The sequence below is a fragment of the Cladophialophora immunda genome, assembly GCF_000835495.1.
Source record: "Cladophialophora immunda strain CBS 83496 unplaced genomic scaffold supercont1.3, whole genome shotgun sequence".
NCBI lineage: Eukaryota > Fungi > Ascomycota > Eurotiomycetes > Chaetothyriales > Herpotrichiellaceae > Cladophialophora > Cladophialophora immunda.
Window position 1 is genome coordinate 1369527 of NW_015622543.1, and position 18290 is coordinate 1387816.

An 18290-nucleotide genomic window follows, 5' to 3' on the forward strand; every position below is an offset into this window, starting at 1 on the left:
TGACGAAGGTTTCATCCACAAATGCTACTCCAGCAAACATGACGCATTGAAAGAGTAAGAGGCTGTACTTTGCCACTGGACACGCAGTGGCATCCGATAAGAGAATGTGCAGAAGCTTATCGGCATCGAGGAGGGGCATGTACGGATGCATGTATTGGACATAGCATCGAATGATCTCGAGGCGTAGACGCGCAGAAGGTACGCAAAAGGCACCTTTGTCTCGAAGGTACTCAAGGTCCCGTGTATCCAAGTGACCTGGATGGGGTACAAAACAGCCAGGTAGCTCTTTGGTGGGCTTTTCAACAGTTTGGGATTCAACGGCCGGAGCTTGCACTGATAGAAGAAAGCCCAGCTTGGGTGGAATATCTCCCAAACCCACCATTGAATTGAGAACATCGGCCGTGTTAGACGACGGTAACGAGTCAGTTGAGGCATGGTTGCAAGGTCGTGGAAAGCCTGAGTTAGCCAGACCGAATGAGGGATCCTTGGGTGGCTGACGGAGACGGATGTCGCTGTTTCCAGTTGGGGCGGCCTTGGAGTACCATGATGGAGGTTTCCTGCATTCATGGTCAGAAGCAGCTCCCGGTGACGATCACATTTTGTCTCTGCTCACTTTCCGCGACGGCAGCGGGCAAGCACGCACTGGCCATGATTGTCTCGGCAGTTGGTGCAAGGCACACCTTTCAACATCACGTCGCATTTGACCTTTCGGCCCCGGCAATCCTGGCATGCTTTGCCTGCTCTGCGCTGGACGGTGTGTTTGGTTAGACCATGTCGAGTCTCGGTAACGTTGTTCACTGTGCCAGCCATAGGAAATGTGCAGCACTGTTGGCCACTATACCTCTACTCGTAGGACCTAGGAAAATACGGGGAACAAGGACGCGAATGGCCTTCTGATGTGGGAATTGGGTTTGTGGGGAATTGGCGGAGGCGGGGAGTCCAAGGGCTCAAGCTGTGGGGGTCCGGCCTTGTTGTATAACCGGTTGCCGATACTTGCTCGGCCCGGCGCATGAAACCACAGAGAGAATGAGGCTGAGTATCGCAAGGGTGATGGATCGTTGTCGTCAAATTTCCCATGCCCCAGCCGGCCGAGATAACCAATCATGAGGCGCTTGTATAGCCAGTATAGCCTTGCCTGTGGCCTATGATATCTACCCGTTGGGAATGACTTGCAACGAGCCGGCGATATTGCCCCAGGTATTACTAGGGAACATGTCGCAGTTCTTGGACCAAGAAAGTTGAAGGCGAGTAGTTTGCCAAGCAGGCAACCAAAGTGTCTTTATCAATCCAAGGGCTCTTGCGTCGACATCCCAAATCCCAATATGAAGTTGACAGCCAGAAACCTCACTCATGCTGCTTGCATTTCCCAATCCTTTCGATATCCAAGCCTCTTTGGTTCTGAGACACTCTCGTTGACCGCCGAGACCGTCACCAACCTTTCCCTGCAGATTGATCAGGCCGGATACCCTAGCCACGATGCACGAAACGTGACAAATCTCAGTTTTTGCAATGTCAGCCTCATCTATACGCACCCCGGACAGCACGATAATATTAACGTCCAAGTATGGCTACCATTGGAAGGCTGGAACCAGCGGCTTCAAGGAGCAGCGGGCGGAGGTTTCCTCGCAGGACTTAACTTACCTTCCATGGCTGGTGCATTGAGTGATGGATTTGCGGTCGTTTCAACCGATGCAGGCCACAAAGTCGAAGATGCAAGCACATGGGCACTCTTGAGCCCTGGAAACGTCGACCTTTATGCGTTGCAGAACTGGGCCTCGGTGTCTTTGAATGATGCCGCGGTTATTGGGAAGTCAATCACCCAGAATTTCTATGGCCAAAGACCAATTCGTTCCTACTGGAACGGTTGTTCTGGTGGTGGCAGGCAGGGACTGCTGATTGCTCAGCGCTATCCCCAAGCATTCGACGGCATCTTAGCTGCAGCACCAGGGATCAACTGGAATACCGCTCTTGTCGGAGGGATGTATTTTCCGTTGCAGGTCCAGCAAGGCGGTCACATACCTGCACCATGTGAGACATATGCATTGTCATTGGCGGCAGTTGCTGCTTGTGATGCAAACGACGGTGTCATCGACGACATCATCTCGGACCCAGCACAGTGCAAGTTCGACCCATTCGCATTGGTCGGCCAAAACGTCACCTGTTTTGGCATCAACGCCACGATTTCACATGCGGCGGCACTGGGCGCGGCAAAGACTTGGGACGCGGTACGGACAGCAAATGGGTCTTTTCTTATGCCAGGACTGAACCGTGGTGCGTTGCTGAATGTTGCATTGAACAGCACTTGCGACGCTCAGACCGGAAAGTGCACGATGGTTCCTTTTTGGTACTCAGAGGAATTTGTGAGGTATTGGTTGATCAAAAGGCCGGATTTTGACTGGACCACTCTGACCTTGGATGATTTCTATCGCCTCTGGGATTATTCGGTGGACACCTATACCGATATGACCGCCAGCAATAACCCTGATCTTAGCGATTTTCGGGCATCTGGTGGCAAGATGATAACGTGGCATGGCCTTGCTGACCCAGCAGTTCCAACGAACAGTTCGAGGATTTACTATAACAAGGTCGCTCAGCTTGATCCGGGTGTGAGTCAGTACTATCGATATTTTGAGGCGCCGGGAGTATCGCACTGCGGAGGTGGTAATGGACCATATCCAGGGCATGCGTTTGAAAGTCTCATAGCTTGGGTGGAGGAGGGAAAGGTGCCGGATGTTCTTCAAGGAGTCAGTCTGCCGACAACAAACGGGACAGTCTATCACAGGCCCATCTGCGCTTATCCCCTGATGGCGAAGTACAAAGGCACAGGGGATGTTACGCAGGCCGCGAACTGGAAATGTGCTTAATGTCTGTCACTGAAAGCGGAGATTTGGCCAACGATGTACAGAGGCTGTTATCTCATCCTCGTTGTCGGGACAAGATACTTCCAATTTCTGAAATGATGAACTAGCACACCCCGTAATTGTGTAGAATGGTTCTCCAATCTATGGTGATCTTGCCTGTTGATTCCACCAAGGAACGCCAGAAGTTGCTCCGCCGGTCAGCGAACAACGGCGGAGATTGATGCGATCGGGAAAATATATATCCAGCCCCGAGGTCTGGGCGACGAGGCTGGCAATTGAGCAAACTTGGAAGTGCGTGCTGAGATGTTCGGCCATCAGACTGACAACTTTCAGGGACCTGCAGCCTCGTCCGGAACAATCAGACTACTCCCTTAACACAGTATTCCTTGATGCATTGAATGACCAGACGGCGTTGCGCCATCAAACACAGATTTATGAAACTTGAAACAGACTACAATGTAGAAAGCCTATGCAGCATTCGGTCGAAGTTCGTCCGTTGCAGCCTGGAAGCTCAGGGAAAGCTCCATCTTTCCTGCGGTGTACAAAAACCGGCCATTCCTCCTCTCTGCCTTTTCTTCCTTTGGTTGTTTCTTCTGCCGCAGACCTTCTCATGCTCACCTCATACGAGCTAGTACTCTGCCCATCACTGCCGGATTCATTAGCTACCTTAAATTTCGTCTTTCCTTGTCCTGCCCAGCAAAAAACAATGGCTACAGCATCTACATCCCCAGCTCCCACCGCAGCCGCTGACGCGGCCGCCAATCAACAAGCCAAGATCAAGTTCTTCACAAACCATGGATGCGGCTGGTCTCACCGTGTCCATATTGTCCTGAAGGAGCTCGGACTGGAGTATGAGGAAGTCATCATCAACATGGATGAACCAAGGCCGCAATGGTTCCTGGAGCTGAACCCGGTGAGCCTTCGACGTCTGCTTTGGTTTGATGAACTATTGTCTTGGAAATGATGCTTGGCTGTCGGAACTTGGGACCTGTATCTTCTGCTCCTGACCAGAAGGTATTGGTTACAAGTTGCTATTCGTTTCCCTACGTCTATTGCATTGATCTTTACATCCGCTGGGCTTCATCAAGCTGTTCCATGGCTCAGCTCACAATTGGTCCTTATGTCTAACCAATCGGCCCCTTGCCGATTGTGTCTTGAAGCGTTTTGCTTCTCCTCGGTTCTGCTGTGCTTTCTCGAATGATGCTAACTGACTGTTCTCCCAGCGTGGCCTTGTTCCAGTCCTCCAGTATACACCTTACCCTTCCTCTCCCGACTCCTCCACCGATACACTCACACTCACCGAGTCCGCTCAAATTGTCTCCTTCTTTACGGACCTCTATCCTTCCCACCTTATTCCCACGATCCCCGCCTTGGCTTCGGGCTCGATCCAATCTGCCGGTGCGGGCCAGGTTGAAGCAGCATATGTCCGCTACAGAATGTCCTTCTTCGTCGACACCTACTTCACCAAGATCAATCCTCTCATGTTCAAACTCGTGGGCGCAGATAACGGAGAGCCACAGGATCGGATCGTGCAAGAGATCTGGCGACTTTTGGAGAGAGATATCGAGCCATTACTTTCCGAAGTGAACGAGAACGGGAGGGGTCCTTATTTCGGAGGAAGCGAAAAGTTGACCGTTGTCGAGGTATGGACCCTACTCTCAAAGTCCCGAGCCTACATAGGGCTATTGCCTGCTGACGTGCACTTTCCTCCTAGGCCATGACAATCCCTTTCGTCCTCCGCTTGGTCGATTTCTCCAACGACATCATATTTCCCGCTCGTCTCGCGAAGGAAATCCTGGACACTGACAAGGCCACGGGCAAGCTGCCGCGATTCGCAAAGTGGGCGAAACTGTGCATGCAGCATCCGAGTGTCACGTATACCTGGGACAAGGAGTATATGGTTCCCAGGATTGTAGAGCGGTTGCCGGCTGCCAAAAGGAAGTATGCGCCAGCGAGGGACTAGACAACGGGGATGGTGAATCGTACGAGTACGAAATAAGCGGACAAGGGAACTATGGAACTATGATGGAAGCGCAGGGAGCTGTAGGATGGGCCTGGACTGTTTGGATAGACGTGAGTCAGGGCATCTAAGCAAGAACAGGTGCTCGACCCGGAATAACATCAAGAGGTACAGACGGATCATTGAGGAGCTGCTGGTGTCTTGGTACCTGCTTAGTGTTTGTATAGAGCCAATTGCGATGGCTTCCTCTTCCGATAACGGTCGAGTCCACGATCCACTTGCCCCTCGGCTGCCCCTCTTCTGATTTCATGCCTCCCCCCCTCCCTACCTAACCTATATAAGGATGATATCAATGAGGTGATTGCCCATCCCTCCTCTCGACACCTCTCATAATTTCTCTCTGACTTTTTGCTTCCACCGCCAGATCGCAATCTTCCAGCTTTGTTGGAAAACTCGTCGCTTGGCAACATATCTATCATCCTTTTTCCAAGTATTCCGCTCCCTCCGCCCTCCCCGACACTTTTGCTGCTGCTTGGACTCCAATGCTGACACTCCCAGGTCACATCATCCCATCCATCACGCTTCAAGTAAATCTCACTTGACAAAGATGGAGGTTGGCATGCAATCGTCTCGCTCGGTCCAGAGCCATCATGGTCAAGGTACACTTAATCACAGACATGAGGATGTCTGCGCATGAACCGGTGTTCGCGACTTTCCTGCCAGCAAGATGTTTGCTGCCATCCAACCAGACCCATAGATGGATCTGGAGATGGCGGTTCGCTTGCTGGATCCCTGGGAGTCGCGTTCTGAGATCATACGGTTTTAACTTGATCTGGATAATACCAGCGAAAGGATTATGCGATCTCCCTCTTTCCCCCTTGACAGGTATCTGAGCTTCGCCTAACACCATGCAGGACGTGCACAATGTCTCCACCAATTGCCACCTTCAACGAGTTTGATGGCTACACTGGCACCAAAGAGATAAAGAAGCAAGGCGCCCTTGGAGCTACAAAGGTGGCTTTGACGGCTTCTGGCGAACACAACAGTCTGCTCGAACAATTCGGCGACAAATGGGAGGGCTTCAAGTTTGCCCCGATCCGCGAGTCCCAGGTGTCGCGAGCCATGACCAGACGCTACTTCGCCGACCTCGACCGCTATGCCGAGTCGGACGTGGTCATTGTCGGTGCAGGTTCCTGCGGGCTTTCCACCGCCTACACCCTGGCCAAGGCGCGACCAGACCTCAAGATCGCCATTATTGAGGCCTCGGTCAGCCCTGGCGGCGGTTGCTGGCTGGGTGGCCAGCTGTTTTCGGCCATGGTCCTGCGCAAACCCGCCGAAGCCTTTTTGAATGACATCGGCGTGCCGTACGAGGACGAAGGCAACTACGTGGTTGTCAAGCACGCCGCGCTCTTCATGTCCACGCTGATGAGCAAGGTTCTGGCCATGCCAAATGTCAAGCTGTTTAACGCCACTTGTGTTGAAGACTTGGTCACCCGTCCCTCCGCTGATGGCGGTGTCAGAGTGGTTGGCGTGGTCACCAACTGGACCTTGGTCACCTTGCACCATGACAACCATAGCTGCATGGACCCCAAGTGAGTTTCTACATGACCCCTCGTGGATTGTTTCAGCAGTGCTGATGGGTGCTTCAGCACCATCAACGCCCCCTTGGTCATCAGCACCACTGGCCACGACGGCCCGTTCGGCGCCTTCTGCGCCAAACGCCTCGTCAGCATGAACGCCATTGAGAAGCTGGGCGGCATGCGTGCACTCGACATGAACCGTGCCGAAGACGCCATTGTCAAGGGCACGCGCGAGGTGTCGCCGGGCTTGATCATGGGCGGCATGGAGTTGAGCGAGCTGGACGGCGCCAATCGCATGGGACCTACCTTTGGGGCCATGGTCTTGAGCGGTGTCAAAGCTGCAGAGGAAGCGCTGAAGATCTTTGAGACGAGGAAGGCCGAGTGCGCCGAGTAAAGGGAGGAGGCACGTCGGAGAATAAATCACAAGCGGCCTGTAGCAATCGAGGCGCCCGTCACTCATTCAGATAATCCCAGAATGCCAATGGTATGATTTTGTAGCCATGACAATCCCTCACTGACGTATATCATTGGACGGCAATGCTCGGAACAATGGCATCCCGCTGATTCTGCATTATTTTTTGATTTGTCTCTCATTCTTCGCTCGAGTTGCCCATCAAAGAGCGTGAGTGAGACCGACAGCCGGAGGCCGTCGGGCCGTTTCGAGGGCGCCTTTTGTCAGCATCTCGACCATCGCGTTATTGGCTGTGTGGCTTGATAGGCAATTGCGTAATTACACAGCACCCCTTTCGTCAAGTTTTTTAATCTATCTGTCTCAAATTGCTATGCTGAAATTCATGCCCCTTTGAGCTCAAGGAGCTCTGCAGAGAACCAATGACGGACGACAGTGTCGGATCCGAGAGGACGCCTCTCTTATCCTCGTCATCCACCGCTTCCACCCCGCCGCAGAGTCGCACACCGGAGCCACGAAACTCCCCAAATGAAGGGCTCTCGTCACTGCGAGGCTTCCTCATCTGCGTCTCCGTCTGGGTCCTCATCTTCATCCTGACCAACAATGTCTCGCTCATCACCACCATCCAGTCTCCCATCGCCACCGATCTCCGAGTCTCCAGCGAAGTCAGCTGGTTCACGTCGGCCTACCTGATCGCCATCACCAGCATCACCCCGGTCGCGGGTCGGCTGTGCACGATCTTCAGTCCGCGGGTTTATCTGCTTGCCTCGATCGTCGTCCAGTCCGGGGGCCTGTTCATCACCTCGCAGGCCAAGTCGCTGGCCGTGTTTCTGGCCGGCCGTGCCGTGACGGGGGTTGGAAGCGCCTCCATCACGCCCGTGGCGTTTATCCTGGTCACAGAGCTGACGAGCCCTCGACGGCGAGGTCTCTTCTTTGGCTGCATCAACACCGGCTACACGACGGGCGTGGCCTGTGGAGCCATCATCGCCGGCGCCCTGGAGCCGTTGGTCGGCTGGCGCGCCGTCTTCTGGCTCCAGATCCCCTTTGCCCTGTGCGCGGTGACGGTGGCCTTCTTCGCAATCCCCAAGCCCAAGGCTTCTCTGGCTGCGGGATCTTCTGAATCGCTGGCCAAGAAACTGTCGCAGATCGACTACCTGGGCGTGCTCAGCATCATTTCCGCCGTCGTGCTGCTGCTCTACAGCCTCTCGTCCCCGCGCATCAAAGTCACCCCGATCATCCTGTCGCTCGCGTCCTTCATCCTCTTCCTCTTCGTCGAGGCGACGTGGGCCAGCCAGCCCATCGTGCCGGTCTCGGTGCTGCGGTCGCGGGGCAACATCCTGACGGGCATCGCGACGGTCGGGGTGATGACGGCGCGGTGGGGGGTGCTGTTCTACACGCCGACGTACGTGCTCACGCTGCGCGGCTGGCCGCAGACCAAGGCCGGCCTGACGCTGATCCCGACGAACCTGGGCTTCGGGCTGGGCGGGCTGCTGGCCGGGTGGCTGCACATCCGGCGCACGGGGTCGTTCTACCTCGCGTGCGTCGTGACCTTTGTGCTGTTCGCGCTGTCCATGGTCGCCGTGGCGTGGATCTCGACCCCGACGTCCAACATCGCCCTGTACCTCGGCGTGCTGTTCCTCAACGGCTTCATCGTCGGCGCCCTGCTCAACTACTCGCTCGCCCACGTCCTGCACCTGACCCTGCCCGCCACGCACGTCATCGTCATCCCCCTCAACGCCATGTTCCGCAGCCTGTCCGGCTCCTTCGGCTCCTCCATCTCCGGCGGCCTGTTCCTGCGGGCCCTGCAGCGCGCGCTCACCCAAGGGTTCGAGCAGCGCGGCATCACCGGCAAGGCCCAGCTGATCAGGCAGTTGGTCGGCACGCCGATCCTGGTCCAGCGCCTGAGCGGCGTGGACAGGGAGGTCGCCATGCTCGGCTACGAGCAGGCCCTCCGCACCATCTACATGGCCGGCGGTGCCTGGGCTCTTTGCATGTTGCTGGTGCAGGCGGGCACCGGGTGGACCGCGCCCGAAGTCATCAAGGACGAAGAGGGGGCGGGCAGCGACGAGAGCAGGGAGAGGCAGCAGGACGGCCTGTCGCCTGTTGTTTCGAGGGAGCCGATGGCGAGTTAGCGTGCATGGGTGGCTGAGTGAGGATGTTTTACAATGTAGCCTACTCCTTTTTCCATACCATAGACTTGCAGACCACACTTGGACAAGATATTAGAGCATTGTGTTTGTTTTTCGTGTCTATGCATTAACTTGAGAGGCAATAGCGGCTTCTATTTTGTAACCCTAATTTCCTGACAGGCTGTGATCAACACTGTCTACCTTTTTCAGCTTCCTCCAGGCTGCTTATCATCCTTCAGATCCATGGGATGCGGATCAGCCGTTCCCAAACCCTTGTGTGCACCGAGTCCCGTATGCTCCCCTGTTGTCCTGGGCCCATTCCCTCCTTTTCCACTCTGATGTCCCGGGGCTGCTCCGCCGCTGAGGGTGCGGTCGTTCATCTCGTCCATGCCTTCCGGTAGAGGCGCGGCCTTCTTCGGCCCAGAGAGCTCGGCTTCGGATGTGGACTGGAAAGCCAGGGAGGTGATGTGTCAGTAAGGTATCATACTATGCTCCGGGGAATGGAACTGAGGATTGTCCGGTAGAGGGAGGTGTTTGATGGGGTGCCTGATGGGGTGCCTGCGTCTTACCTTCGAGCCTCCATGGACGATGTCGTGTCTGGCCTCGATGGGGTTGTCTGACTGAGGCTTTCCGTCGTCGAATTCGGCTCCTCGAGGCATCTTGAGATGTAAGAGATGTTGGGACTTAAGGTTGATGCAAAGTGTCTCTTCAACTTGGGTCTGTTCACAATGAGTTCGATACAGAGTACACCAACAAAGATCCCGTGCCTTTGAGGGGTCTATATTTCCTTCAGCCTCAGCCTCAGCCTTTTCTGTCGAGCACTATTGGGCACGGAGAGTCCACCCGGGGGCATTCAACGTCACTGTGAAGTCACATCTGCAAGGCACACGACACAGGCGGATCGATCATTCATTCATGGAACAAGATCGGGGTTGCTTCGACAATAGCAGCCGCGGGAGGATCTGGGACCTCCTGGATTTCATGCTTTCCATCTCACCTTCTGTCCTCCGAGGATGTCGTTGTCGTTGGGAGGACGATGAGTTGGGGAACAGAGAATTGGTGGCATTGAGGTGGATGAGAAGTCGACCGGGGAGTTCCGGACACGCCAATCTGCGGGTTTGCAGGCCCTCAGCGGAAAACCGGCGGGAAACTACCCACTGATTCTTTATTTCCCGACAGCACAAAAGCACAATGCGGGATTGAAAGATGCCTCCAGTTCTGTTTATCGGGTGTCGCCAGAATTTAGCCCGAATTGATGGGCCTCTGGGGGGACGGCCAAGGTGACATTCCCTCCTCCTTCTTGCACACAAGGATTTTGTTTAGAACTACTCAGGACTCACCTGCGCAACCTGACACGTGGCTTTCGTGGAATGTTGAGACAATGATCAAGACCTCAGGCCGCTGTTTCATCTCCTGTTCCTCCTGCCTTGGTTTCGTGGTTTGACGCACTCGCAGTTTCCTCGACATGACATGAACCCAGTGAGAAGAACAAAACAAAGCTAGCACCAGCGAGGTGGACAAGAAAAGCAAACCACAGCGTCCCTACTGACATCTCAAACCGGATCCTACATACCTCCGCAGAACAGAGCATACCTAAAGCATTCTCCTTACTGGCAGACCTCGTGGTGCCTCTACCAGAGTCGTCATGTCCGAAGCCACTTCCTCCACCGAGTCCTCCTCGCGTCTGCTGCGCGTCACGCTTGAAGGGGCCATCATGAGCGCCGTCTCCAACACCCTCGCCCAGGTCCTGAGAGCCTACCGCGGTGGTGGGGCGTTCATAGATCCGGTCGCACTCGTGCACTTTATCATTATCGCCGTCATCACTACGCCGCCGAATTACAAGTGGCAGTTGGCGCTCGAGAGAAATTTCCCGACCAATCCCACGAAAAGCGACAAGGTCGTGGACGCGAGGGAGAAAAAGGACGATGGTGCGCAAGCGGTGGGCAAGAAAGAGACGCTTTCCGTCACCAATACAGTCGCAAAGTTCGTGCTGGATCAGACCATCGGGGCGTCGTTGAACACAATCTGGTTCATCATCATGATCAACTTGCTGCGAGGCGAGAGTTTGAGCTACATAGTCACAACCATTCAAAGGGTAAGTTAGAAAGATTCCGCAGTTTTGCTGGTTGGTGACAAGACTGGCTGACGCTTGTTTTAGGACTTTTTCCCTATGCTTATCGCAGGCTACAAGTTCTGGCCCATCGTCACGCTCCTCAACCTCGTCGTGGTCCCCGTGGAACACAGGATGTTTGTTGGAGGGCTGGCAGGGCTTGCATGGGGTGTTTATGTTAGTCTCATGAACATCTAATGTCGAACAAGAGGCGGAACCTGGGGAGGGTCATACATGGAACGAGGCACACGCAGTACCGTCATGTACGAAGTTATGATTAACGAGCACCGCCTAAACATAGACCGATACGGTTGAGACGTCACCTTGGCAAACGCCTCGCAGACAGCTGTTGATTTGCTGGAGGGCATATTCATAGCAGTGTCCTGAAGTTTGGACTATCAAGTGCTGATAATGTAAAGTCAATGGCTTTCTCGCAAACATTTTCCTCCGTTGCCATTATCGTTATCATCATCCCTTCGACCAGTTCCTGTGAATGTGTCCTATACCCCAGCATGGCATTGGGCTCAGAGGAAATATACAGGACGTGGGCGGAACTATACGGCACGCTCCCATTCTGGCAAATACACTGCACAACGACTCTCGCGAATCCCCAAGCCACCTCCCCATTCTTCGACCGACTTTTTTGACAGCCAGCCACAGCAGCCACCAAGCTCACAACTTGGACGCCTTCCAGACGGGCTTCCTCTTCTCCCTGAACGCGGCCAGCCCTTCCTTTGCGTTCTCGCCGCCCATGAGGCCGCGCTTCATGCGCTCGTCGATGAGCTGGTACCCGCGCTCGACGGAGCCGTTCTCCCAGGTCTCGCGCAGGGCGGCGCGGGTGACGACGATGGCGTCGGGCGAGATGTCGGCGACCTTCTGGGCCAGCTGCACGGCCTCGGGCACGCACGACTCGCGCGTCGCCGAGATGCGGTTGATCACGTTGTACCGCAGCGCCTCGTCGGCCGACAGCGTGCGGCCCGTCATCGACACCTCGGACGCGATCGGGAGCCCCGCGTTGCGCACCAGGCGCGGCAGCCCGCCCGCGCCGGCGTAGATGCCGCGCAGCGACTCGGGCAGGCCGAACGTCGCGGTCGGGGAGGCGACGACCATGTCGCTTTGAGGGGTGTGTTAGTACGAGGATTCTCGTGACCAAAGGGGGAGTTGCGGGAAAGGGAGGAGAAGGGTTGATCCGACACTTCTACGATGTGTATGGGATAAGAGAGGACAAGGATTGATGGCCACACCACAGCTCGTGCAAACACCACCATCCCAGCCAGGACCATATCCGGAGAATGAAAATGAGATCCTCCCACCCACTCAACTCGGACTCACCAGTTCAAAACAATCTCAAACCCGCCGCCCAAGGCGAACCCATTGACCGCGGCGATGATGGGCTTCTTACCCAGCCGCCGACTGATGCCCGCGAAGCCCGTGCTGGGGTGCATGGCCAGGTAGGGCTTCTCCTCGAGCTCCTTGGGGTCGCGCTTGCCCAGCTCGATCAGGTCCTGGCCCGCGCAGAAGCTCTTGGGCCCCGCGCCCGTGATGATGGCTGCGCGCAGGGTCGGCTCGCGGTCGAACCACTCGAACACGCGGTGCAGGTGCCAGTGCACGGGGAAGGGGATCGAGTTCATCTGCCGCGCCCGGTTGATGGTCACCAGCAGGATGTTGGGCGTCGGGTACGAGAGGAGGACCGACTCGTTGGGTGGAGGAGCGGGGATCTCGGTTTTGGCGGTGGTTGGATACATTTTTTTTCTCTCTCTCTTTGCTATCTGTCTGCTTTCGTCTTGCAAAAGGTTGGCTGTGGTGTCCTTTTTGTCGGTTTTGAGGGTCGAATGTTTTCTGAGAGCCGAGTCTTTCCCTAGTCGAGATGGATGAGGGGATTGTCGATGTCTTTGATAGCTAAGCCAACAGAGCGGCAGAAGAACTTGAAGCTTCTAAGCTGATGTTGCTCGGTTGTCTTATATGAGTGCAGACCGATAATAACAGGAGTCAATTCGAGAATGACATTGGAGAACTCCTCTCAGCTACTTGGGATGTGGTCAGCATTGGATGATTGCCAGGAACCTCGGTTTCCCCCACACGCACAAGGCTCGCCGACAGCCTTTCCGAGGCATCTCGACCCGCCTCCTCCACGCGCTGCACGCTGCTCCTACTCGACCAATCACAGCCCCAACGTTCTTCGCCATGGGATCTGGCGACCTACAGATCCCCTACTATGAGGACAAGGAAGAGACGCGGGCGTCGGGCACGATTTACAAGCCCCGAGTCATTGTCAGTGTTATCGCCAGAAGATCCTCCTGACTATACATGTCTCCGCCAGTCAGCGCATCGGGGCTCGGGGCCAAAGAAGTCGTCTCGAGGCGCCGTGCGTGGTAGATAAAAGGACGACTCGCCACCCCGTCCATCACACTGCCGCTATTCGTATCCGAAGGGAATGCTCTCCATGGCTCCACTCCGCTGCACACACTTCGCCGCAGCCTCATTCGCTCGACTGACAGCCTCCCGGATGTTGAGATTATCCAGCCCCTTCACGCGCGCAAGGTGCCGGGCCACTGCTGTCGCAAAGTATCCCACAAACGTGTCCCCTGCTCCGGTCGTGTCGACGACTCGCTCCACCTTCACAGCCGGTATCAGAGCCCGATCCAACAGGTCGCCCGTCTCGAAGGAATAGTAGACCCCCTGCGAGCCGAGCGTCACCACGACGATGCGTATCCCTGCCTTGCCGTGGAGGTAGGTCGTCAGGCGGTCGAGCTCCGACTCTGTCATGATTTCGTCCGGGCGCGAAACCGGGACGGTGTTGAGCTCCTCGACCGCCGCAAACAGCTGCCGGCATTCTGTCTCGTTGACCACCAGGACGGCCAAGCCCTGGAGTGCGTCGATCGGGACCCCTTCCGGGAACATGGGCGCCGGGTTGAAAATGACACATGTCTTGCGTTCGGGCGAATTGAACGCCCTCAGTAGTCCTAGCACGGTAGAGCGAGGTATCTCGCCCTGCATGACCACCACGTCCGGGAGGCCATCTTTGGTCGCCGCCTCCATGACTTTCCCCAGGTCATCGACCCGCGCGTTGGCTCCGGGGACCACCAGGATCCTGTTTTCGCCATTGGCGCCCTCATCGACAATGATTGTAGCCGTGCCCGTCTGGACGCCCTCCATCTCCTCGACCCCCGCGGTGCTCACACCGCTCTTTTCGAGCGTAGGTTTCAAGAGCGAGGCGTAGTACGGGTCATTGGCACCCACGGCGCCGATCATCTCGACCACGACATCTTGGGAGGTCGGCGAGGTGAATGCTGCTTTCCCACAGGCGACCGCCTGATTTGACCCTTTGCCGCCGGGATGGACCGTCATCGACGTCGCGGATAGAGTCTCCCCTGGCCCGGGAACACGTGGAGTCCGTGTGACGAAGTCGATGTTCAGGGAGCCGATGACCCGTATCACCGGTCGGGGCGACATGCTGGTAATGATTTGTGCTGTACCGTCTTTGGAACACTAGTGCAAGTTCTCGGTCTCAGATTGTTGGCGAGTGACAATGACGCTTTGGTCGGTGGTTCGACGATGAGCTGAAAAAAATTGGCTTGATGATGTGCGCGGGGTAAGAATCAAGATAGCCAACCTCCTCTACCACGAAATCGGCGCATATCCTCGAGTCTTGAGCTCGCGACAAAATCGACTGCAAACGGGAAAGAAAAAGAAAAGTTGCTGCAGAAAACGACGATCAACTTGTGATTTTCGATCCCTTGCCTTTTGACACTTGGCTATTCGATCTTGCCAGGTCTGTTGGAAAAGCGCAGTTTGCTCTCACCCGATGTCCCCCCAAATTTTGTGTTCAGTCTCCGCCTGGCATAGCTATGAATGAGGATCTGCTGTCGCGAAATAAAATGAGAAACAAGGTGGTAACGGTGTAAGTAACGGGAAACCTGTAGAGCCGTGGTCTGACGCCCCTTCTCTCTTACTACCTTGCCTCGCTTGGTCCTGGGCGGCTCGACGGATGTTTTCTAGATTGGCAATGGAAATCTCTCTGCCTACTCTTTGTATCTGCGGCCACGAGGACTTCAAAGTTCTTTCCACGGTGTTGCACATGAAATATTGACCCAGTCAGACTCGCCTCTTTTTGTCGTTTCCGTGTCTCGACTGTATCCAATCGGCATGACGTTGAATATTCACTTTGGATTGGCGGAAGGGCGGGGAGAAGATTGGTCTGCGAAAAGTACCAGTGACGCAGTAAATTTGAGAGGCTCATGGCCGGTCTCTGATTGTGAACTAATCCTCCCCTCTACATGCCGTGACTGACCTCCAAGCTGAAGGGGTAGCGCCGTGATGGATGTGCTGCACAGCCTTGAAGAGCAGAAGCTCGAGCGCACGTTCCTAGTCGTGCATTGGCTTGAACCGCCACACATAGAGTCATGATGTCAACACTTTGACCAACGCTTGGTGATATGTCGCACGTCGAATGACACGTCCAACTTTGCCGGTTTCTCCCCAAGAGGTGCTGTCTAACAGTCCTTGTAGTCTTTGGTTGATGGAAATGTACAGCAGCGACCATGCATCGAATTTCCATACCAGAGGCTCCTATCACAGAGAACTACAAGGCCCATATACCACCAGATGGCAGTCTGCTAGAGAATTCCGGCGTGGTTCGGGCTACGTATGCTCCCACATCTGATGCACCAAATGGTACGGTGAAGGGTGACTGGGCAGAGAAACATCAGCATCAGACTGTAAGTCGCCTTCGTTCTGGCAACCCAAATGGCTTGCTGAAATGTGGACTCTACAGGTTTTGGAGCAACACTGCTCCTTCTTCGATCCTGATGGCGACGGAATCATATGGCCCGCTGACACCTATCGCATCTGTCGTTCATTCGAGTGGTCAATCCCCACCTCACTGTTCTTTACCGGCTTCCTCCACGCTGTGCAGTCGTACAACACAGTTCCCGGCTGGTTGCCTGACCCCTTCTTTAGACTTTGGGTGAAAAATGCATACATGAACAAACACGGCAGTGGGACAGGGACTTTCGATTCCGAGGGTCGGTATAGGCCACAGCCACTGGAAGATTTCTTTGCAAAATTCGACAGAGACGGAAAGGGCGGGCTGACCAAGGCCGAATTGTGGCACGGGCTGAGGAGATCGAGAATGGCTTTTGACTTCTTCGGTCAAGTTTCTGCCATGTTTGAATGGGGGTTTGCCTGGGTCTTGATCTGGCCCGAGGATGGGATCATGAGAAAGGAAGATGTAAGGAGACTGTTGGATGGTAGTCTGTATCATGAAAAGGTGGTGGCGTCGGGGCGGCGCGAGAGAAGCCAGAAGACCTGTCCTAAGTCGACATCAGACGGGCCACTGCAAAGCATGTCGCTGAAGGTACAGTGACATTGCTCTGCGGCAAGCAGTAGTCCATATAGAGCCCTACTCCGACCCCAAATGTCACCTTCATGTCCAAACAGTGACGTATCGAGGCCCGTCTCATCCATCACAGATCCGCCATTCTAGGTTGTTCTCACGTCAGAAGAACTGAGACATCGTCGATACTATGGGAGTACGCTGGGTAGCAGAGGAGATCTTGGACAAGAACGACCTGTAGAGTGCGCACCTACAGAGCGGTTCGGGCATTGGGGACATTATCGATCCATATCGATGGACGGATTGTACGTATAGGACATACGTAGGTGCTGTTGGCATCGTTCGGACATTGCGGGCGATAGTTGAACCATTGATTTGAGGCAGACGGGAAAAATCGAGTAAAACAGCTCTTCTCAGCCTGAGGGTCACACTCGCAAACCAAAGTTGCTGCTTGCTGACCCCTATTGCATGTGCACCTGCATTTTGGGTGCTTGTGTCCATGCAGGGGATGTATCGAATTGAGTCCACGTGGTCCGAATCGAAACGAGGACCGTGTTAACATATCTTAATCGACACATTGACTCGCCAAACCTGGGGTCCGCGAACCGGTTCATATCGGATGCACCAATAGCCGCTTCCAGTGTCGCCAGAGCTGTTTATACAGATCGACGATGCCGCCAATGCCGCCAATGCCGCCGACGCCCCTGGTGCCAGGGGAAGTGACAGCCAAGTTCATCGTGGCTGGCGGCCGACAACCGGCTGTGCGTTTGACATTGTCCGTGGATTGGTTCGAGTCGCAAGCACACCTGTGCGTCTGCAAGTATGCGTACGACGAGCACAAGGGGTAGAGAGTTCAGGAGTTCAAACCTGGCCATATATGCATGCAGTGTCACTGTCCGTATATGCTGTGGTCAGTAGCTGCATCCCCTTTCAACAACACATCTTTGCGAGGAGTTATGTTCTGAACTGACTTCGACAGCTCGAGTCTTTCATTGAGCCACGATTGTCATGGCCACTTTTCGCTCCAGATGCTTCTGATAAAAGTGGCACAGGCACGAGTGTTCACTGGCCGAATTCGATGCAGATCCTCGGACAGCCCTATTGGTAACTCACATTTTCAGTGCCTTTTGGAGCGAGTACATGACTTCTCTTCATTCATGCTTCAACGCTGCAAAAAATGCAATGATACGAAAGAATTTGGGGTGGGTAAAACTGAGACATCAAGTTGGCTAGAGGCTTTGGGTGCTAAAATCCGAGGGTATCACATCGACATCTAGACTCGATGATCCACAACAGGGGCATCATTTCATGGGGGGAAGTTGGAGGGCAGACTAATGTCATCAACCGGATCCAGGCCAAATGTCGAGATCGAAGGCTATTGGAGAATGTGGAAGATATTGGCATGATGCAGCGAGAGGTAGGACAGCAGGTAGTTGTCGGCATGTGGAGGTTAAGTTGGGAATTCACGTCGACCCCCTGGCGCAGTTGTGTACACTTTGGCGCGCATTGCGTTTCCTTTCCCAGCAGGTATTTGCCTCGACGACCTGAACCAGATTAATTTCCGTTGTCCAGAGGGCAGAAGAGCTCGAGTCGGCTCTGGAGTACTGAAACGAAAGGCCGAGAATCCTTGTAAGTGAACAACAGGAATGGACATGAAGACTAGTATGTCGAAGACGAAGATTCTCGACTGGGAGCTGTTGATTCTGCTCATCTGATCTGCGCTTTTCCATCTCTTCCGGTATGCGTCAGTTTGCGGTGAAATGCCGCGCAAAGCTCATCTAATGGGGCACATGGTGGCGGTTTCGTAGGCAGCCCGGCAACGGGGGAGGGGCGAGGATGAACATGCTCGGCCATAGCGCTTGAACCTGGATGGGACACGTCAGCTCCGTTCCTCTATCAGCGCGAT

General features: G+C 54.8%; 7 protein-coding genes across 12 annotated transcripts; 4 read left to right on the forward strand and 3 right to left on the reverse strand.

Annotated features, from left to right (window-relative positions):
* Nucleotides 1-3463: 3463 nt before the first annotated feature.
* Nucleotides 3464-5033, forward strand: PV07_05009 (uncharacterized protein). Its single transcript, XM_016391871.1, has 3 exons — nt 3464-3774; nt 4085-4504; nt 4576-5033. Exons 1-3 carry the CDS (start codon nt 3472-3474, stop codon nt 4822-4824), a joined length of 972 nt encoding a protein of 323 aa, XP_016249390.1. The 5' UTR covers nt 3464-3471; the 3' UTR covers nt 4825-5033.
* Nucleotides 5034-5203: 170 nt separating this feature from the next.
* Nucleotides 5204-6952, forward strand: PV07_05010 (thiamine thiazole synthase). Of its 4 annotated transcripts, none has more exons than XM_016391874.1 (4): nt 5204-5311; nt 5380-5480; nt 5736-6413; nt 6471-6952. In XM_016391874.1, the coding sequence occupies exons 3-4, from the start codon at nt 5746-5748 to the stop codon at nt 6793-6795; spliced, it is 993 nt and encodes a 330-aa protein (XP_016249393.1). In that variant the 5' UTR covers nt 5204-5311; nt 5380-5480; nt 5736-5745; the 3' UTR covers nt 6796-6952. The 4 variants fall into 4 exon arrangements, with proteins under 4 accessions (XP_016249393.1, XP_016249394.1, XP_016249392.1 ...); XM_016391875.1 differs by having other exon boundaries at nt 5380-5408; XM_016391873.1 differs by having other exon boundaries at nt 5380-6413.
* A 192-nt stretch (nt 6953-7144) lies between these two features.
* PV07_05011 (uncharacterized protein) lies at nt 7145-9170 on the forward strand. The gene has a single exon (XM_016391876.1). The coding sequence runs from the start codon at nt 7233-7235 to the stop codon at nt 8940-8942; it is 1710 nt and encodes a 569-aa protein (XP_016249395.1). The 5' UTR covers nt 7145-7232; the 3' UTR covers nt 8943-9170.
* PV07_05012 lies at nt 9033-9996 on the reverse strand. Of its 2 annotated transcripts, XM_016391878.1 has the most exons (3): nt 9707-9996; nt 9509-9658; nt 9033-9385 (listed from the first exon to the last, which is right to left on the reverse strand). In XM_016391878.1, exons 2-3 carry the CDS (start codon nt 9596-9598, stop codon nt 9146-9148), a joined length of 330 nt encoding a protein of 109 aa, XP_016249397.1. In that variant the 5' UTR covers nt 9599-9658; nt 9707-9996; the 3' UTR covers nt 9033-9145. The 2 variants fall into 2 exon arrangements, with proteins under 2 accessions (XP_016249397.1, XP_016249396.1); XM_016391877.1 differs by having other exon boundaries at nt 9509-9996.
* Nucleotides 9997-10118: 122 nt separating this feature from the next.
* Nucleotides 10119-11530, forward strand: PV07_05013. Of its 2 annotated transcripts, XM_016391880.1 has the most exons (3): nt 10119-10219; nt 10273-11034; nt 11098-11530. In XM_016391880.1, the coding sequence occupies exons 2-3, from the start codon at nt 10585-10587 to the stop codon at nt 11245-11247; spliced, it is 600 nt and encodes a 199-aa protein (XP_016249399.1). In that variant the 5' UTR covers nt 10119-10219; nt 10273-10584; the 3' UTR covers nt 11248-11530. The 2 variants fall into 2 exon arrangements, with proteins under 2 accessions (XP_016249399.1, XP_016249398.1); XM_016391879.1 differs by having other exon boundaries at nt 10119-11034.
* Nucleotides 11531-11721: 191 nt separating this feature from the next.
* PV07_05014 (uncharacterized protein) lies at nt 11722-13061 on the reverse strand (the record flags this gene model as incomplete). Its single annotated transcript, XM_016391881.1, has 2 exons — nt 12382-13061; nt 11722-12163 (listed from the first exon to the last, which is right to left on the reverse strand). Exons 1-2 carry the CDS (start codon nt 12792-12794, stop codon nt 11722-11724), a joined length of 855 nt encoding a protein of 284 aa, XP_016249400.1. The 5' UTR covers nt 12795-13061.
* Nucleotides 13042-15106, reverse strand: PV07_05015 (ribokinase). Its single transcript, XM_016391882.1, has one exon. The coding sequence runs from the start codon at nt 14500-14502 to the stop codon at nt 13465-13467; it is 1038 nt and encodes a 345-aa protein (XP_016249401.1). The 5' UTR covers nt 14503-15106; the 3' UTR covers nt 13042-13464.
* Between the last annotated feature and the right edge of the window lie 3184 nt (nt 15107-18290).

Excerpts from the sequence above, each read along its gene's own strand:
- PV07_05009 (XM_016391871.1), top strand. The coding sequence starts at position 3,472 with ATGCTCACCTCATACGAGCTAGTACTCTGCCCATCACTGCCGGATTCA. Across the intron at positions 3,775-4,084 it reads GGTTCCTGGAGCTGAACCCG|CGTGGCCTTGTTCCAGTCCT; the intron begins GTGAGCCTTCGA and ends CTGTTCTCCCAG. Across the intron at positions 4,505-4,575 it reads AAAAGTTGACCGTTGTCGAG|GCCATGACAATCCCTTTCGT; the intron begins GTATGGACCCTA and ends CTTTCCTCCTAG.
- PV07_05010 (XM_016391872.1), top strand. The coding sequence starts at position 5,746 with ATGTCTCCACCAATTGCCACCTTCAACGAGTTTGATGGCTACACTGGC. Across the intron at positions 6,414-6,470 it reads CATAGCTGCATGGACCCCAA|CACCATCAACGCCCCCTTGG; the intron begins GTGAGTTTCTAC and ends TGGGTGCTTCAG.
- PV07_05011 (XM_016391876.1), top strand. The coding sequence starts at position 7,233 with ATGACGGACGACAGTGTCGGATCCGAGAGGACGCCTCTCTTATCCTCG.
- PV07_05012 (XM_016391878.1), bottom strand. The coding sequence starts at position 9,598 with ATGCCTCGAGGAGCCGAATTCGACGACGGAAAGCCTCAGTCAGACAAC. Across the intron at positions 9,386-9,508 it reads TCGTCCATGGAGGCTCGAAG|TCCACATCCGAAGCCGAGCT; the intron begins GTAAGACGCAGG and ends CTGGCTTTCCAG.
- PV07_05013 (XM_016391879.1), top strand. The coding sequence starts at position 10,585 with ATGTCCGAAGCCACTTCCTCCACCGAGTCCTCCTCGCGTCTGCTGCGC. Across the intron at positions 11,035-11,097 it reads TAGTCACAACCATTCAAAGG|GACTTTTTCCCTATGCTTAT; the intron begins GTAAGTTAGAAA and ends CGCTTGTTTTAG.
- PV07_05015 (XM_016391882.1), bottom strand. The coding sequence starts at position 14,502 with ATGTCGCCCCGACCGGTGATACGGGTCATCGGCTCCCTGAACATCGAC.